Source organism: Atta cephalotes, assembly GCF_000143395.1.
Source record: "Atta cephalotes unplaced genomic scaffold scaffold00054, whole genome shotgun sequence".
Taxonomy (NCBI): Eukaryota; Metazoa; Arthropoda; class Insecta; order Hymenoptera; family Formicidae; genus Atta; species Atta cephalotes.
Genome location: NW_012130118.1, coordinates 1059914 through 1077862, shown reverse-complemented (window position 1 = coordinate 1077862; position 17949 = coordinate 1059914). Strand labels below are relative to the sequence as shown.

Genomic DNA, 17949 nt, shown 5'->3' with positions numbered 1-17949 from the left:
GTGTGTGTGTGGATAATACCTCTATTTAATTAATCAGATCGTTTCCTCTAATGTGTTTAATTCCAAATGCAGGTTTATTTAACGTCTACAAGAAATGGATATTTTTTCAATCTATCTTGTAGACAGCTGTTATAATTCTTCGTATAATATAACGTCGTATTGTTCATAAAAAAAAAATTGATAATTAAAACTGAAACAAAGCTGATTTTCTATTGCGAATTCTATCTTGTGGCAACATCAACGCAAGTTGCAACTGTACTTTAATTATCTGGATGACAGCCAAATTATCCTGACAAGACGGTCATTTACCGCGAGCGATTTTAACCTTGTTTGCCATTTCTAATGTACATTTGAAACAGGTATATCTTCAACTATGAGTAAATAGACCAATGTCAAGATTGCATGCAACTCTTCAGTAATCCTTTGATTCCACTTATTATAATGACAGAATCTTCCAAATCTTCATTTCGATGTAACTTCATAGAAAGGAATATATTAGACGAATTTAACGTTCCTGTTTTTTGTAAAAAAATTTCGAAAAGTGGAATCTTTTTATTATGAAAAATATAAAAGACTCTGCAATAATTATATGGGAAATTATAATTATAATTATTGAGCCCTATTATTATTTATGATAATCTCTTGTTCACCTCTAAACTAAAAACTAACTCATTTTATCCGGACGCAATTTTCCGTATTAGTGTCTTTTAATTTGATTTTGACAATTTTGTGAAATGTTGAGAACACTGAATCGTAAACATAGATCGAATTATCATTGACAATATTTATTTGAAAGTAGTGCCACGTTGTGTTTACACGACTGCAAAATTGATTGAAACTCGTATAGGATGATATTTGACGAACGAAATGTCCAGGGCAAATTTCGTTTTAAATTTGACATTTACTACATGGAAATATTCACTTTTAACACAAATTCATTTAAATGACATTCGTAAAATTGCAATGTTCACTACATACAGATATGTACCATACAGATATGATGTACGAATAGAAAAAAAATATGTTCGTTGCTGAAACAACTTCTATAAATACAAGCGTTCGTTCGGACATCCATCAATGCTCGTGGTAGAAGCATTAAATTTGACCGCGCGATAGTAACGATAAACCGTGCATGTAAGTGTCAGCAATATTTCCGAGAGTCAAATGCATCTTTTACAGGCATTGGAGTTACTTTTACAGCTCAGTTCAATTACTTATGTCGGAAATTTCGGAAAAGCTACACGTACGACGTAGCCAAAATGCGCCGGAAGACATTTTACAAACTTTGCTCAAATTTCAACTTGATACGAAAAGCTAAGGGGATCTGCAACTGATTGATCGTTACTAAATTTTCATGAAAAAGAGATTAACAGTTCCGTCTGCACAGCACCTTCGCATAGCGATTCGAATGCAGCATCGAATAAAAAAAAACCTCGGAAAAGTCGGAAATAATATTATAAAATAAAAAATACTTGTCTTTTATTTAAAATGTATAAGCATCATGCGCAATGCGCAATTTGAATCATTAATATACAGGAATATGCACGTGAATGGATGTAAAAGCTTCTCCATAAGTAGTAAAAATGCCATGTGATGTAAAACATAATAAATCTCATACGTGCTTTCAGGGGAAATACGAGTAAAAGAGGTACTCACGTAAAAAACAGCATCTGCTCGATGGCGCACCGCCACACGTGACGACAGTTCGTTGCTGTGGGACATTTGAACCCGACGAGATGCTTTTTCTGAAAATTGCAAATACGAAGACGCTCGAAAAATATTCTATCTTGACGTTATACATATTATGTGAGCAAATATTTGCATGCATTTTTGCAAAATAAAACCAACAAAAAATAGATATTATCTTTGCACTTCGAACAAGATAAATAAATAGGAAAAAAAAAATGAGTAGATTAATTAATACTGTATCTTATTTTAACGATCGATGATGATATTCTTTAATGATTGCACGATGACAATCATTTGTTTCAGAATATTGCAACGTTACGTCGCGTACAATCACAAAATAGAATAAAGTGAATATTATTGATTCGAAGTTCACGATCCGCCACGTCTTTCGTGGCCTGAATTTCCAATTTGAAAATGAGACCGATATTCTGTAAAAATGTATAGTTTTAAAATGACAAAGACAGCTGTTTTATTTCTAGTTTTATTACTCAAGGAGAAATAATGGGAAGGCAAGAAGTTTCGTGAGATAAGAAACATTTATTCACAGGGGACGACGTGAGTCACGAGATACGCATCTCCTAAAAGCATCTGTATTATTTCATATTTTGATAAACGCAAATCATACAAACACGCATAGAAATTATTTAAGATCGTTTTTTAAGATGATTTTTTTCTTCGACGTGTTTTTCTGACTTTTTTTTCTATATTAGTTATAATAGTTAAGTACTTGTATTAAAATCGCTCTCTAACTCACCTTTGTCCTCACGTCCTGCACGAGTTCAGCAGAGAGAAACAATAGGATTACTTAATTTACAATCACGTAGTATCTGACGTTATATGCACATATTGCACGCATACGTTACACGCGATCGAATCATGCACGAATGAGAGCGCATTTTCACGTGCAATTATTGTAACATAATAGTATACGTAGTGTTCGTAATTAGAAATAATGTCGAGATAAAACAAGGTTTTCCAAAGGCTTAAAAAGGTCCAAACTGCATAACACGATACGAAAAACGATTAAATAATTCCGACGAAGATCTCTTAATACGACAAAGACCTTGTTACCGTTGTGTGTTTAAAAGTCGGCAAGAAGAGACCTCTATCAAACGGAAATTTCTTTCGACTAAATTTATGATTAAAATGCTCTGAGAAAATCACGATGTAATTGCAATATTCATAATAAGAAAAGTCTCACACAATAATAGTATAAAGCAATTTTTTGAAAAAAAAAATAAAATAAAATAAAAATTCGTTCTGATATCTCATTATATAATCTGCTATAAAATAGTTGAGAGGTGATCTTTAAATTCTTTGGAATGGAATCTCACTCTTTATAAATTCCACTGCAAAAGGATTTACAGTGCAGATAATTTTATTTATTATAATGTTTTAATAAGCAAATTGTAAAATTCGGCTCTGTAGCCTTCATAGTTTTATAGAAAGAAAAAAATCAAAAAGATATTGTGGCAAAATACACGTATTTCTTCTACAAGGCAAACTATGGTATAGATGTGTATCTGCATCGCGAATGAGATGCAGATAAGTTGTCCGCACTCCTGCCGATTCTAACATTCATACGAGCACTACAAATTGTACGAATTTTAGAACCAAATAACGATTCAATATTAAAAAACTTCATTTACGTTTGACTTCATGCAACGCATCACGCGATACATCTAATAAAGCTTGCGTCTTATTAGGTATTATTCTCACGTTTATATTTTCCATATAATATGCTTAATACAATTCAAATTCAGCAAAAACGATATTAAAAACGATATTACAAAGTTCTTTTATACATATAACATAGTATTAAAAATGAAAATTTGTGTGGAAAATTTTAATTATCTAGATGTGAAATATTCCGCCGCGTCTCTTCGTCGTTTTCATCCGGTAGAGCGTAATATCCAGTCAACAATAAATATGCTTACCTCATTTATCGTCACATGCACAATAAACATCTTTCCTTCAAAATTGATCTTTTGAACTTCCGACCAGCGGAAATGCTGAATTTTTCGTGAGTCTTGGAATGTTAGAATCCCACAGTGATTAATGCCTAAATGAAGCTGCGTGCCCTTGTCGGGATCCTGTAAATGTAACACAAACGTATTTATCAGAAAATAAAATCGCAACGTGGTCAGAAACGCAATGCAACGTTCGTATGGATAATGCGAGAGAGAATTTAAGAAAAATTTCCATTTAGTTAATGCATTCGCTATGGGAGGATTATCCTGAAATTCAATCGTTACGTCACTTTTTATTTACATCGGAAATTGTCATTAAATTTTTATCGATAACGTAGGGAAAACAATTTGCATATACATACAGTTACTCTTCCAGATAAAAAACCAATTACATGGAAAACTTTTTTTATTAAAATGAACAGCAATTATATTTGTAATTATTATTCGCTCTCTATCTATTTCTTCAATGAGTTTTTTTCTTTCCACGATTTATTCAATCCCTCATTGTCGACCTTTTCCGATAAGAACATCGTACCTCATGACGACCAATGAGACGTTTTGCACGTGAAACAGATACTTTGCAGACGAGTGTGCAGGTATCCTTTCTCGAGTATAAGCGAGAACTATGTCTCATAGTCACGACGTCGCGCCATAAAAATGACATTTTCCCTTAAACGGAAGACGGTCGCAACAGTGGATCGCGATTACTTCTTCAGCGAAAATGTCGCCATGCAGGCAGGAAGTAAAAAACCAATAAACGACAAGTGCACGTCATCAAATACTCGCCACTCGCGACAAGAGTGCAATGAATGCATCGTGATGAATAATAGCGGGTTGTTTTTCCTCACGAACGATTCCTCGGAACATGAGATGTTAGTTTACTGTTGAGTCGTATATATCGCAATTTATTTGTCAGCGAGAGGATCCCGGCAAAGATAACAACAGTGGTTTCAATGGGCGTATCGATCGACCGAGACATTAATTACAATAGAGTACATTGCATTAGCAATATTGAAAATATGTCGGTGATAAAGAGATTTTAATATTAAAATTTTATCGCTTAGGAGATAGATTATTTCATCACTTGGAATAGGATTTTAAGAATGTTCTTACATCTTGTATATAAATAGAAATAATGCAAGACGTTATATAATATACTTACATAATACATTTCCTAGTGATAACTTCTCTACTTCTGAAATGTTCACATAGTAAAAATATTTTGTATTTGTGTTGGAAACGGTTCACTCCTTGTTAAAAAACCTTGTTAAAATTTTGTGTTGCATTTTTAATATTCGAATGTTAATTGAATATAATGAGACTATGTTATGTGAATATTTTGTGTCAAATTGGATATTCAACATTTCAGTGTAAAAATAACACAATTTATGAGTAAGTTAATAAATAACATAAAAATATTGTGTTTTGAAACGAAATTCTAAGACAAATAAATGAAATACGTGTTAATTTAATATATCGTAAATATTAATTCTACTAAAAAAAAAAATACTTTTACATTTTGGTTATAAATCAGTATTACTTTCTTGTGTTAATTTTTTTTATCTTATATTTGTGTTATTAACATATTCATTTTGTATTAAATTAACATTAAAATTTGAATGAATCGTTTGGGATACGTAAAATACGTTCAATTTAACATAAATTTTCCAATTGTGTTCTTCTTGATTCGTATATTGATTCGTATAAGTTAGGAGGCTAAGTATATGCGATGATATATATCACGATAACAATCGGATAAAGATGTTTCAACGAATGAATCCTCAATCGGTTGTCGACAGCATATACTATAATAGACGCGCTTTTGAGGAAATCCCGTGGAAGACTTGCTTTTCGTTTGAATATCAATGAATGTTGCTTCATATTTTGTGATATTGGCAGAGACGTCAATAGCAGCTAAAATCGGTTATCTCTGAAAACGTTTTCTAGCTTGCAAAATTGTTCCGTCATGAAAAATGAAGTCCGGACGATTTGAAATTATTGTAAATTAAATTGCAAACTAAATGATAGACGAGTAAATGGAAATCTGTATTTAGTATCCCTATGTAACTACGCTTTAGCTTATATTAATAATATTTATATTGAAATTTGTAATATGTGCTCTCAAGTTATACATATAACTTATGTTTTACAGTTATACACGATAATAACGCAGTAACATTCAAGATATTTAGTTATCACATAGCAATAATCGAAATGTAACTAGATTCAGACACGTTTGAATATTTTAAAGCAGTGGAATATCGTGGCGAAATAAAAAAAGTCGCCAATTTATGAAACAAGCATACAAAGCGCGATCGTTCTCTCGCAAGGAAGATAAACCGGTTATAAACTCTTATCGACATAGACGAGATATACGACTATAAATGCAATAGCTATACGGCCGTGTTCGAATTTATTAATCTGCATTCATCGATCTCAAAACTTGCGCTGAAACGTTATTCTTGCACTTGTAATCTGCATTTTTGATAAGAATAGAATAAAATGAAACAACTCTTTTTGATCTTGGATCTTGAAATTATTTGTAATAATAATCAAAGTGATTGCAAAGCAAATATTATAATTTAAAGTCTCAAATTTCCCGAGCAAAAAAGATTATCAAAAACATAATTGTATTCCGTTAATAACGCTGAATATAATTTGAGAGAAATTTCTGATTAGCAAATTTCTAATAGTGGCTTTACATTGGCTTATAAAATTTGAAATCAATCTCTGATTGGTCATAAATAATGTCATTACTTTGAACGTGCTTCATGAAATTGATTCATGGTCTTCTTATATCATGATTACAACATTAAATCATTGATCGGCCTTAAATTTTCAAACAAAGTGAACAGATGTCACTCATAAAGAATCGCGTAAGAAAAAACGTTTATTGGCGTTTTAATAGCGGCTTTACATTGGCTTATAAAATTTGAGATAAATCTCTAATTGGTCACAAATAATGTCATTACTTTGAACAACTGTGCTTCATAAAATTGATTCATGGTCTTCTTATATCATGATTATAACATTAAATCATTGATCGGCCTTAAATTTTCAAACAAAGTGAACAGACATCACTCATAAAGAATCGCGTAAGAAGCAATTTATGGTTGGTGCGTCAAAGGACAACAGTACATCGCTAACGGATTGAAACATATTGCCGGAAATAAAGAAGGGCGTTATTAGCATCACGAAAGGAAACGGCCATGAGAGCTCACTTTAGTTAGTCACGCTATCAACCCGTTAGCAACTTTCAAGTTTGTTCCTCGACAATGTTGTCGTCCACATTGTTGATCACAACTGCACTTCGACTACTATTGAGTCAACATTCGACCCATTTTGGGATTTTTCTTTGATAAAAGTTCAAATACCAAGTTTCCAGATTCTGTTAGTGATATTCGTAAACGAGTAAGTTGAAACGAAAGTTAAAGAACAAATTTCTGAATTGAAATCCTTTGATATTACATTGACTCGATGTTTTAAGGAGCGTGTAAAAATAACGAACATTACCTTGACCGGATGTGGATCAACCGCGTACGTGTCTAATTGCGAGGCTATCCTAAGGAAGTAGTTTTCCGCCTGTTCCGGAGTGAACCCCTTCAACTGAGTCTGATGTAGGTCCATCGCCTTATCCTCGATCGTCTGTGTCTGCGTTTTCAGCAATTTGTGCTCGGAGATATAGTTCCCTTCGTGGATCTCGGGATCGTAATCTCCCAGTTCACCTGAGAATTCCGGAAAAGAAAGGCCGTCTCATAAGTATCAATTGCGCGTTTCTTCTCATTCTTTATTTCACATAAATATTCTATACACAGAGTTTATTCGTTTTATTGATATCGAAGAAAATACATGAAATTGAAGCTGATCATAAATTGTACATAAAAAGAACGACTTGGCTGAAATATTAAAAAATTTAACTAGATACAGATCTAACAAATAATTTGATTGGACTATCAAAATGCTGCAAAGAATTTTGATGTAACAACTAGTTTAGAGCATCCTATATTATTTTGATGTCCAATAAAATTATTTTCAGATCTGTAGTTAGTTAAATTTTTACATGCTTCAGCAAAATCTTCCTTTTTGTGTAGATTTCTAAAATTTAGAAAAACCTTTTTTGTAAATCTAGTTCCTATTAGAAAGAGGTGCTTGATGAGAGTAATTATTGAGTACATTCTGAGATCGCATGGCAGATAGTTAGAAAAATAATAAGCGCTCATCGCGGCTATTACTCAAATTGCAACAGGGCGTGCACGACTGGATATAAATCGTCCGCAATTGAGAAATGACTGTTGCATGAACCGGATGTCAAAGACAAATGACGGGAAAGCAAACAAATCTTCTCGAAATATCAAATTAATCTGCGGCAGTTCCTATCTTTTTTAATTGATAAAACCCTATGTCTTATGTATATAAAAGAAGGCACTTATTTTGAAGAACGTGCGAGGAATCTGCACATGAAAAACGGTCTACTTTAGCAAATAGGAGAAACGCATACCGATTGCGTTCCGTTACGAGAAACGTACAAGAACAGCTATTGCCAAGGTCAGCAAAAAGATCCAACGGAAAGCAAATAGTTTTTATAGCTGCGGCCACGATTCACTGGAAGGTGAACGATCTAAGAATTGATGGTCGACGACCGAAGTTTTAATACAAAGAGTCACGATTGGGTACGGTGGAAAGTGACGGGTCATTGATTGCTCTCTCACTTCTCAATAACGAGATCGTAAGACAAAAAGGTTGATTCCGCATTTATACCTATAAAAGGACACCGACTCTGGAAGGTTACTTTTTAGACTAACTTCGATCGCAATCTGAGATTCCGTAAATAGACAGTTGCATTTCTCGCTAAATCACAAGGAACTAAATTTAACGATGTGCATATACAAATACGTAAAGACTGATGAATGTGACTTGATATTAATTAATCTAGTAGCGAAATTGATTAATCTGTATTTGAACAGTACCCATTATTCATCTATCGACTTTACTTCAAAACACGCTTAATCGTTTTTCACGAGAGACGTTGACAGATTCGAAGTATTAACTGACAATTTTTTTTGGATGAACTTCAGAGAAAATAAACGCAAAGCCATGCAGTCGTATATTTTACGGAAATGGTGTTGCACGATCGATGGGCGACGATCAATGGAAGGGGTGGGTGATACATGATAACTGTGATAGGTCACTGGAAAGGAAATCCTGAATTATGGGATTCCCGAAGTCGAGATAAAGGAATAAATTGACCGAATGGACACATGAAACGGAGAGAAGCTGAAGCTGCAGAAACTATATGGCTGCAAACATCATGATCGTTTATTGTTCACGAATCCAATATTAGATATAAAATAATCATACTAATCATTATAATCATACTAATCGTATTTATAATCGTATTTATAATCGCCAGTTATAATTATTTAATTCGGCTACTTTCCAAGAATTTTCACTAAATTAACACAATTTCGTAATAAATATTTTTGATTAACAGAAAATAAGATTGAAAAGCAAAATACGATTTTAAATAAAAAATAATAGACAATTATATGAGAGAAATAAAAGTCTTTTTTTCGTTTATAAAGACTAAAACATCCTTTCAGCGTAAAGCTTAAGATCCGGGCGGTGAAATGAGTTATTCTTGCACTTCATTACCTTTTCTGCCATTAAGACACGACATTATGATATAAAATTCGAAAATAAAAAATCAACAAAGGATGACTAAAAGAACAAACTTACTTTGCACGATGCAAGCCACTAGCAGCGCTGCCTCGCCGGGGCTGCAACACAAACGTCCGTAAAGCAGGTCCCTTTTGAGCTGCTGGTATACTTGATACCTGGTGATCTCCTCCTTTAGCCGCAGAGGATCAGGCGGGTAGAATTTCACGCGAAAGCACAGCAAAATCTCGTGCATATCTGAAATATAATGACAGTAAAAGGTCGGATATATTTCAGCCAACCAACATCTTCACTTACGACTTGTGTACTTTTGTCGTGCAAGAAAAATACTCGCAACTGACATTCGGTAAACTTTTCAATATATTTTAAATCAAGCTAACATAAGTATGCTAAATTCATATTTATTCCCTTCCATACAAAATCATCATAAGTATATAACCGTATATTATAATCTATGTAAATATAGTAACAGTATGATTAATTAATTAATAGTATGATTAACAGTATTTAATTAATAATACGATTACACATAGTCGCACTAGAAAGAATTTAGTTAGAATTAATTCTATTTAAAAATTGACAAATCAGAATTTTCTGAGTAAATTTATTAAATTCTTGTTGAAGTTGAGATCAAGTCAGAATTCTGATATGATCATTCATCCATTTTCAATCAGAAATTTTTCTCAGTGCTTAAATTACTTATAAGTTGACAGTATAAATATTGCTCGAATCTCTGTATTTTAGTATAATATATTAGTCATATTCCAAAAATCCTGCATTACTTATGTTTTGTACAATAATATTCCTATCCATACTGCAAAAATTATTACTTATTAAATCTCCTTCGTTATACACATATACATATATCATTGTATATTTATTACAAAGAACGCAACAATTGGATTACATGCAATTCAATATAATTTTATAATGCAAATTTTGAAATAATTTAATAGAGCGTTATGTATATCGATCTTCTCAATAACTAATCTTTTAATAGAGTGATATGTATATCGACCTTCTTTCTCTTCTTAGAACAACAATCGACACATGCAATCTCAAAGAAAATAGCATTTACTAGTATATCCTACGCGTATAAAAACACTTCAACGAAGACAGAGATGAAAACGGACAATGACGGTAGTAGCAGACTAATGGTTTCACATGTGGGAATGCAATGTTTGTAAGTTCACATTTTATGAATGTGTATATATATTTTCTACGTATATATTTACCTCTTCAAATGTTTCGAAGTTACACGACAAAATTATATAAATAGAATTCAGTTCTGAATTTGATCGCAAATTATAGACCGCCTAAAGTGAGCTTAAAAAATGAAATCTCACTCTTAAAAATTAACAATTGAACTTACACATTTTATGATTGATTTTATGATTTTTATTATTTTGCCATATACGTATAGGTATTTCGTAGAGAGAGAACGTTCGCGCAAAACGACGTAGATATTTATTTTACACAAATAAGAGAAACATCAGCTGACGCAAATATACACTTACGAACGCATCACTGATGCAAATCGAGCTCTATACTCGCGATAACATAACGTTGCCGCCTCCATAATGCGAGGTCATGATCCCATTCGATATGGTATCATTACAGCTCGTTGCCTTCGACAGATATAAAATTCTCGCGAGCTGTCTCTAGCGTTGACCTTCCGTAAAACATATGGAATATCAATCAAACAAGTTATGTTTCGATCTTGTGTCAAGCTTGCTTTATATTATACATACAATTAAATACAAATGCATTTATAATGTAAATATATCATACATTAATTCTATCAACTCTATGAGCATTAAGATCAACAGGTACGCGACAAAAACGCTCATTCGTGATCCAGAAATATTTCTTATTGTTAATTCAAAGCTAACCCTTCGAATTTACTTAATTCCGGCTCAAAGAGGAATCTCCGCAACTCTTGTCGCGCACCCTCAGCGAGCGCAAGAGTATTTGTTTTTCCTTTTACTTCCATTATACGACATCCAACTCTCTAAAATCTTTAGAATGGAATTTAATTCTAAAGACTATCACCACTTTAGACTATCCATAATTCATGACTAAATTCGGGACGGAATCTTATTTTGCGTATCGTGTAACATAGAAAATATTTAACACGTTAAATGCCATGGGTTCACCAGTGACTGGCATTCAGTTTGTCAGTAGCACCGTGGAAGGCGTGGAAAGCACCGGCGATGCCAAGATTAATAGAAACACATAATTCGAATAAATGTCAATATTTCTAAATTTTTTAATATTATCATCGTTATTACAATAGTGTGAAGAAATTAATGCAGTATTGTGCAAATCATGCACTTGGGCAAATCATGTAATATTAATGTGGCATTCAACGTGTTAAAGAAATAAAATATACACATATAGAAAAAATATACATATATCAGTGATATATATTTTCTGTGTATGTATTTTACTTCTTCATCAATTTCTATGTTACACGACACACAAAATTATAAATAGAATTCTGTTCCGAATTTGATCGCGAATTATAGATCGTCTAAAGTGAGCTTAAAGAGTAAAATCTCACTTTTAAAAATTAACAAGTGAGCCACTTTTTTGCTCAACACTGATTTAATTGTCACTATTTAGAATTATTACATTATTATTATTATATATTAATTAATATTCCACTCCGAGGATTTTAGAGAGAATTTTTATTTATTCAAACGGATTGCGTGATTGCTGGGCCGAGTTTTAGAAGAAAAAAAAATATCTTAACCCTTTTGGACAGGTCTGCTCTGAAATCCGTTCAAGTTTACGAGAATAGGCCAGCGGGTCGCGACTACTTGAAACTTTCATGTGACATCGACCGACGTAATCGGACGCGGGAGGGAAAAGTCGTACGATCGACCTACCTCGGTCACAGCTGTTCCGCTGATACCTGCGTTCTCTACATGGCAACGTCATTATGGCCGATCAACTATGAGGAACGCTTTTGTGACAGTATAGAATTTCCGTGGCAGAACGAGATTGCTTCCGAGCATAATAAGACGTTTGCTCGGCGCCGATTTGTGTGTTTCGGATTACAGTCATATCCGTTGCGTATAGTTAATGGCCTCGTGTTACGCCATGTTACGAATGAGATAGTTGTTGCAATTTGAGCGGGAGAATGCTCGGTATGCACCTCTTCGAAAATAAAATAGAATGAATAGAGATACACATAGGTTTTCCATTTTCATTTTCTGGCTAATTTAAAGCTTAAACATAATCTTACTTAACTCAATGATAATGTAAAATTTATTATTTATTTATTTTTGTAACTATGATTAATCACTGATAGTTTCGTAGTGTGTATGTATAATAACTTTAAAAATTACTCACTACAATATCATCAATTTATAATCAATAACTAGAAAAATACAATTTTTACAAAATCATTAGACTGAGTCTAATTACAAGTCAATCAGAAAATTAAAAACTGGATTTAAATAAATAAATAGAGTGACCACAGCATTTTAATTATAATTTTTCAAGTATAATTTTTTATATCTTATTTTAGAAAAGGAAAAAGGTATTGCCTAGAAGTCTTGAGTTCATTATTTTCCATTATTTTTCTATCTTATAAGGATACATAAGCTAATAAATAAATAAATTTAATTATAACATAATATACTAGTAAAAAATGTAATAAAATTTAAAAAAATGTTTAAGTATTCTAAGCACCCCTACTTGTCAAATAGATAAAGTCTCTGCAAGTTAAAGATCTGCATAGTACGCCCACATACGTAAAAGTTTATTAAATTCCGAGTAATACCAACCTTTCACTTGCTTGATTGCCGTTTTCGCTAGGTCCAGCCAATGCTGCAAAATAAGAAATAATCAAATACATAATATATATATATACATATAACATAAACAAGAGAGAACTGATAAATACGTAAGATGACCGCAATACTGTTGCGAATGTTTACTAAAAATTGTTATCATTTATTTACCATTAATCGACACTAGAGACACTTTAACAAGTTAGTCTAACAAATATTCTATATATTTAAATATTTATATTTATAACATAAATTTAAGATACTTCGAGTGATATCTTGTTTTCTGACCGCTTTTCTTGACGTAGCATGCTAATGCTATCCAATTTGTGTAACTATCCCGCGCAAGAACGAGAAACAAAAAAAGTTCGTCGTAAAATTTTGTCTCTAATAAGCGTCTCTAATGATACTATCGTAACAATCCACGTTCGCTCGTAAGTATGACATTTACCAGAAATTATACCAACAGTATGAAATCTGTTCTCATACTGTTTCAACGAGATTAGTATATAAAGATTGAAGAGTGACCATCACGTTGGTTTTTCTAACGCAAGTGCGTAAACTATATATTATATCGTCGAATTAGTTGCTTTCACAAAAGATAATTGTTGCAACTAAGCTGTTATATAATAAAGATTTATGCGATGAGTTTTAGGAATCTATAATATATCAGATCAAGGATCAGTTGCACCGAGCAATTACAGATCACTTCAAACTATTTAGTGGATTTATACAAGAGGATAAAATGGAGCAAATAGATCTACGATTTTATCCTATATCTCTTTAAGCGTTACAATGGCCACCTTTAAAAAATGAATAGATAGGACTCTGCAGGTGCCGCTTAGGGTAGTAACAATCGATATGACATACGATACAATTTATTATTCTCGGAGGATTTATAGGTGACACGTATCTCTTTCGGGGTTCATTGTCGCTTATCGAAAGTGCAAACTTTAAAAATTGTCGCACTGCGCAAATATGCTGAAAGAATATTTATAATTCCTATTAAAAAATTTCTGCTCGTACGGCATGAATTGAATTACGAAATAAGAGAATGGCGGAAGCGAAGAATAGCTTGAGGATAGGGTGCGGCACGTTAATTTTTAAAGATGGAACATTTGCGGATGTCCGGACGGACAATATTGATTTCACCAGACCTTAAACGGGAAGACCAGAACTTGGATGCTGTTTTACACCGAGATCGCGAGATCTTCCGCTAAAAAACGAGAAATAAAAATAATTCCGTGAAAATTATGTAGAGCCTCGCGTGTATTCTCTTGAGTTTATTTCGCATTATTTTAAAGACTATACATATATGTACACACACACACACCACACACACACACACACACACACGCACGCACGCACGTACGCACGCACGCACGATTCATTCAGTAAAATGATAATTTCTTATGGAAAAAAATTGAAAAATATTACTTTAAATGCGAAGGAAAGAATGAAAAATTACTGATCTCTCAGATTTGTGTTAAAATTAACACAATTTTCATTCTGGATTAAATCTTCTGCAACCGAAATTAAGATTCACGGCTTTTCCCAGCGCACTCCATCCATTTGGATTTAAGTAAAAGTACATGTTCGTTTAAGGTAGACTAACTCATTGGAAATAAAAAAGCAAGCAATCATGAAAAAATTCTGAATTTTTGCTTAACTGCGAATTACAACTTGATATGAATGTATTGATTGAACATGTTTATTATAAATATCGACTTTTGTTAAAAACACAATGACTATACATTCGCAAAATAAACAAGTTAAGTGTGCGTATGATTTTTATTTTTGTAATATTGTAGTTATTATTTTTCTCTTCAGTTGTTATTAATTTCAACATGATACTGAATATCGATATAATTGCAAAATATGTCATACGTACATATATTTAAAAACATACGTTAACATTTCCACGCGTTTGCAGGTCTTCGTGACGATCGAACATTTATAAGGTAAATTAGATTTATACCCTCTGGCCTGGAATCGTTGGATCAATGCGTTGAAACGCATCGTTATTAAATGAAACGATATAAATATTATTTTGAGATCGATAAATCTTTTTTTCCTTTTTTATCTTAAATGAAATTTGTCACAAACAATTACTATGGATGCAACAATTATTGTTATTTCCATGACAAATTTAATAACATGTGTTAATACTTGAAAATAGCAATTTAATTGCGTAAGTTTTAATTTGAGATATTACGAATGGAAAGGAGTGGAATAAATGATTAACCGTTAAAACGCGTGTTCACAAGCGAAGTACAACAGTGTACTACGGTGAATCGTTAGTATTTCAAGGCACGCCTATTTTTAAGTCCTCCGGAATTACATCGATGACCTAAGAATAACGATTACGATGTACGGCGCACGACATGCCATTCCAGGTGTTAGTAGAGCGAATTTAATTGCATGACAGAGATCTTTCCGTCTTCCGCAAATGAGTTGACCATCATTCGATAGAGTAACATTAAAAAAGAACAAGATAATTACACGAATACTGTATAATACACGTGTTGCGAAAATTGTATGTTCGATTTTGATACGCACGTGAAGATATCCTGAAACGCCAAATCAAGCAAAAAATCAGAAATATGACATCTTGAGAGTCGCGTTTTCTTAAAAATTCATCACTTTATAAACGCACACTTACTCTTTCCCTTTCTTTATCGACGTAACGAAGTCCGAAGTAATCCATCTCCAAAATGTTGAGTTGTTTGCACACATATTCGAGTATGTATCGTCCTTTTTCTTGTGGCTACAACAAAGAGGAAAAAAACCATCATAATAATCAGATCGTGAATTTTATTCAGTTTTCTCCAATTTATTTTTCGTACGGAAAAGGAAAACGCTAGCGGGAACAAAAGGAATGACATATTGCTAATAGAAGTAGTTTTATATTTAAGGAAACTTATAATACTTAATAGTCTCTTTTTTCTTCTCTCTCTTTCTCTCTCTTTTTCTTTATATAAATAATGATTTCCAATAGCAGTATGGCCAAATTATGTAACCCCGAGAGATATCATACAATGTTAACATATCACGTGGAAACGGAAAAATGTAAATACATTTTTTCATAAGCGACTTCCATCGTATTTCTGAAATGAAAATTTCTTTAAAAAGAAATAACAGAAATGGGTTTTACTCCGTCGTATTCTAATTGTAATGCAAATGCAAATCAATGCACCACTTTTTTCTGTCGCACTTCCTGAATGATAAAAACAACACGGCGCGTAAAGTGTGTAAATAATACCGGAAGTCTGATAAAAGATGACGAGTTGAGTTCCGATTGCTCGGAAATCTTTCGTTTTCATATTCGAGTATCTAAAACGATGCGTTTATACGTGTATTTATTCGTGCAAGCATTCTTACGTGTTAAAATTAATTTCTAATATCAAGCTAGCAAGACCAAATAAACAGAAAAAGACATATATTGAATTATTTAATGTTCATTTTGTAATAATTTGCTACAAAACATAATTTTATACCGCATGTCATTTTAAAGAAACTCGTGCCGCTGCTAATTTAATATCAAACAAAGCAGGACAAAAGAAAAAAATTCTTATTCTTAAAAGAAAAAAGAAGCAAGAAAAATAAAAACAGATGTAAAGTATAATAGTACTGATTTGTGCTATAAAACATAATTTTGTACCACATTCCATTTAGAAGAACAACCCATGATTTTACTAACTTAATAAATATAAAGCAAAACCACGAATTTTTTCTAAATGACACGTGGTACAAAATTATATTTTGTAGCATAAATCAAAATGAGTACTAAATAGTTCAGTAGATTTTTTTTTATTTTGTTCATTTGATCGTACTAGCTTGACAGTGGTTAAAAATTATATATATATTAAATTAAAAATATATTACGCATGCATTACATAAACAATAATAATTTCAGTTCTGTTCTTATCACAATCTACGACAAATAAATACTTTTCCGTATTTTGATAAATAATACTTTACAGTTGCGACAATGCTACGAAAGTATAAACTATAAATCAGGATCTCGACGCCTTTGCGACATACTATTCCTATTTTGCGGAAACGGAGCACGTGCGCTTTAACGTGGCTTTCGCAACCAAGTCACACTGCTTTTTAGGATCGTCAACTTTCAATTTTATGTCGTTTTTAATGTGTGTGATTTTTTTTTTTTTTTTAAACATGTCAATCCCTTGAAGCAAATTTTAATTTTCATAATATTTAAATCTGATAGAGATATTATCTCAAAAAACTGACAAAAAAGTTCACCTTATCACTGATGTGAAAGCTCGCTAATATCAATATGCTACCTCGACGCATTAAAAATGATATGATCAGGACAAATTTGAAAATACATGTAATAATATAATACTTAAATAGCGTTTAAAGCCATATTAAAACGGCATCGTGCTGATATATTGCAAAAGATAAACGGCTTCCCACACGTGTCGCATACGATACAGATTATATAAAGAAATGAACTCAGGCGTGATTTTTGCAACAAAAACTGTGATTAAAATGAAATCGCTGTAATTATGAAACATAATAGTTTCGTAATCACAAATTAAGTATCAACTGATGCGAGGTCATAGACAAAAAAAGAGAAAAATATTATTTTCTCATCTTTACGTAAGTTGTACATATACAAGATTTAATGTAAGCATTATTTACGTTTAAAAGAATCAACAATTTTGAAAGAAAAATCACTGTTATAGCAGACTTATTACAAGAGATTAAAAGAGATATACATATATATATATATATATATATATATATATATATATATGCATNTATTAACTAAAAACCTAAAAAAAGTAAAA

At 32.3% G+C, this 17949-nt stretch overlaps 1 protein-coding gene across 1 annotated transcript in view; it reads right to left on the bottom strand.

Annotated features, from left to right (window-relative positions):
• The window catches only part of LOC105623182 (FERM domain-containing protein 5), a 34496-nt gene that overhangs the window by 6667 nt on the left and 9880 nt on the right, over positions 1–17949 (bottom strand). The window contains exons 2-8 of the mRNA XM_012204581.1: positions 15795–15899; positions 13130–13172; positions 9396–9572; positions 7173–7384; positions 3627–3782; positions 2444–2458; positions 1657–1745 (exon numbers count right to left, since the gene is read on the bottom strand). Of these exons, the coding sequence (XP_012059971.1) occupies positions 1657–1745; positions 2444–2458; positions 3627–3782; positions 7173–7384; positions 9396–9572; positions 13130–13172; positions 15795–15899 (797 nt within the window). The remainder of the gene's footprint in view (positions 1–1656; positions 1746–2443; positions 2459–3626; positions 3783–7172; positions 7385–9395; positions 9573–13129; positions 13173–15794; positions 15900–17949) is intronic.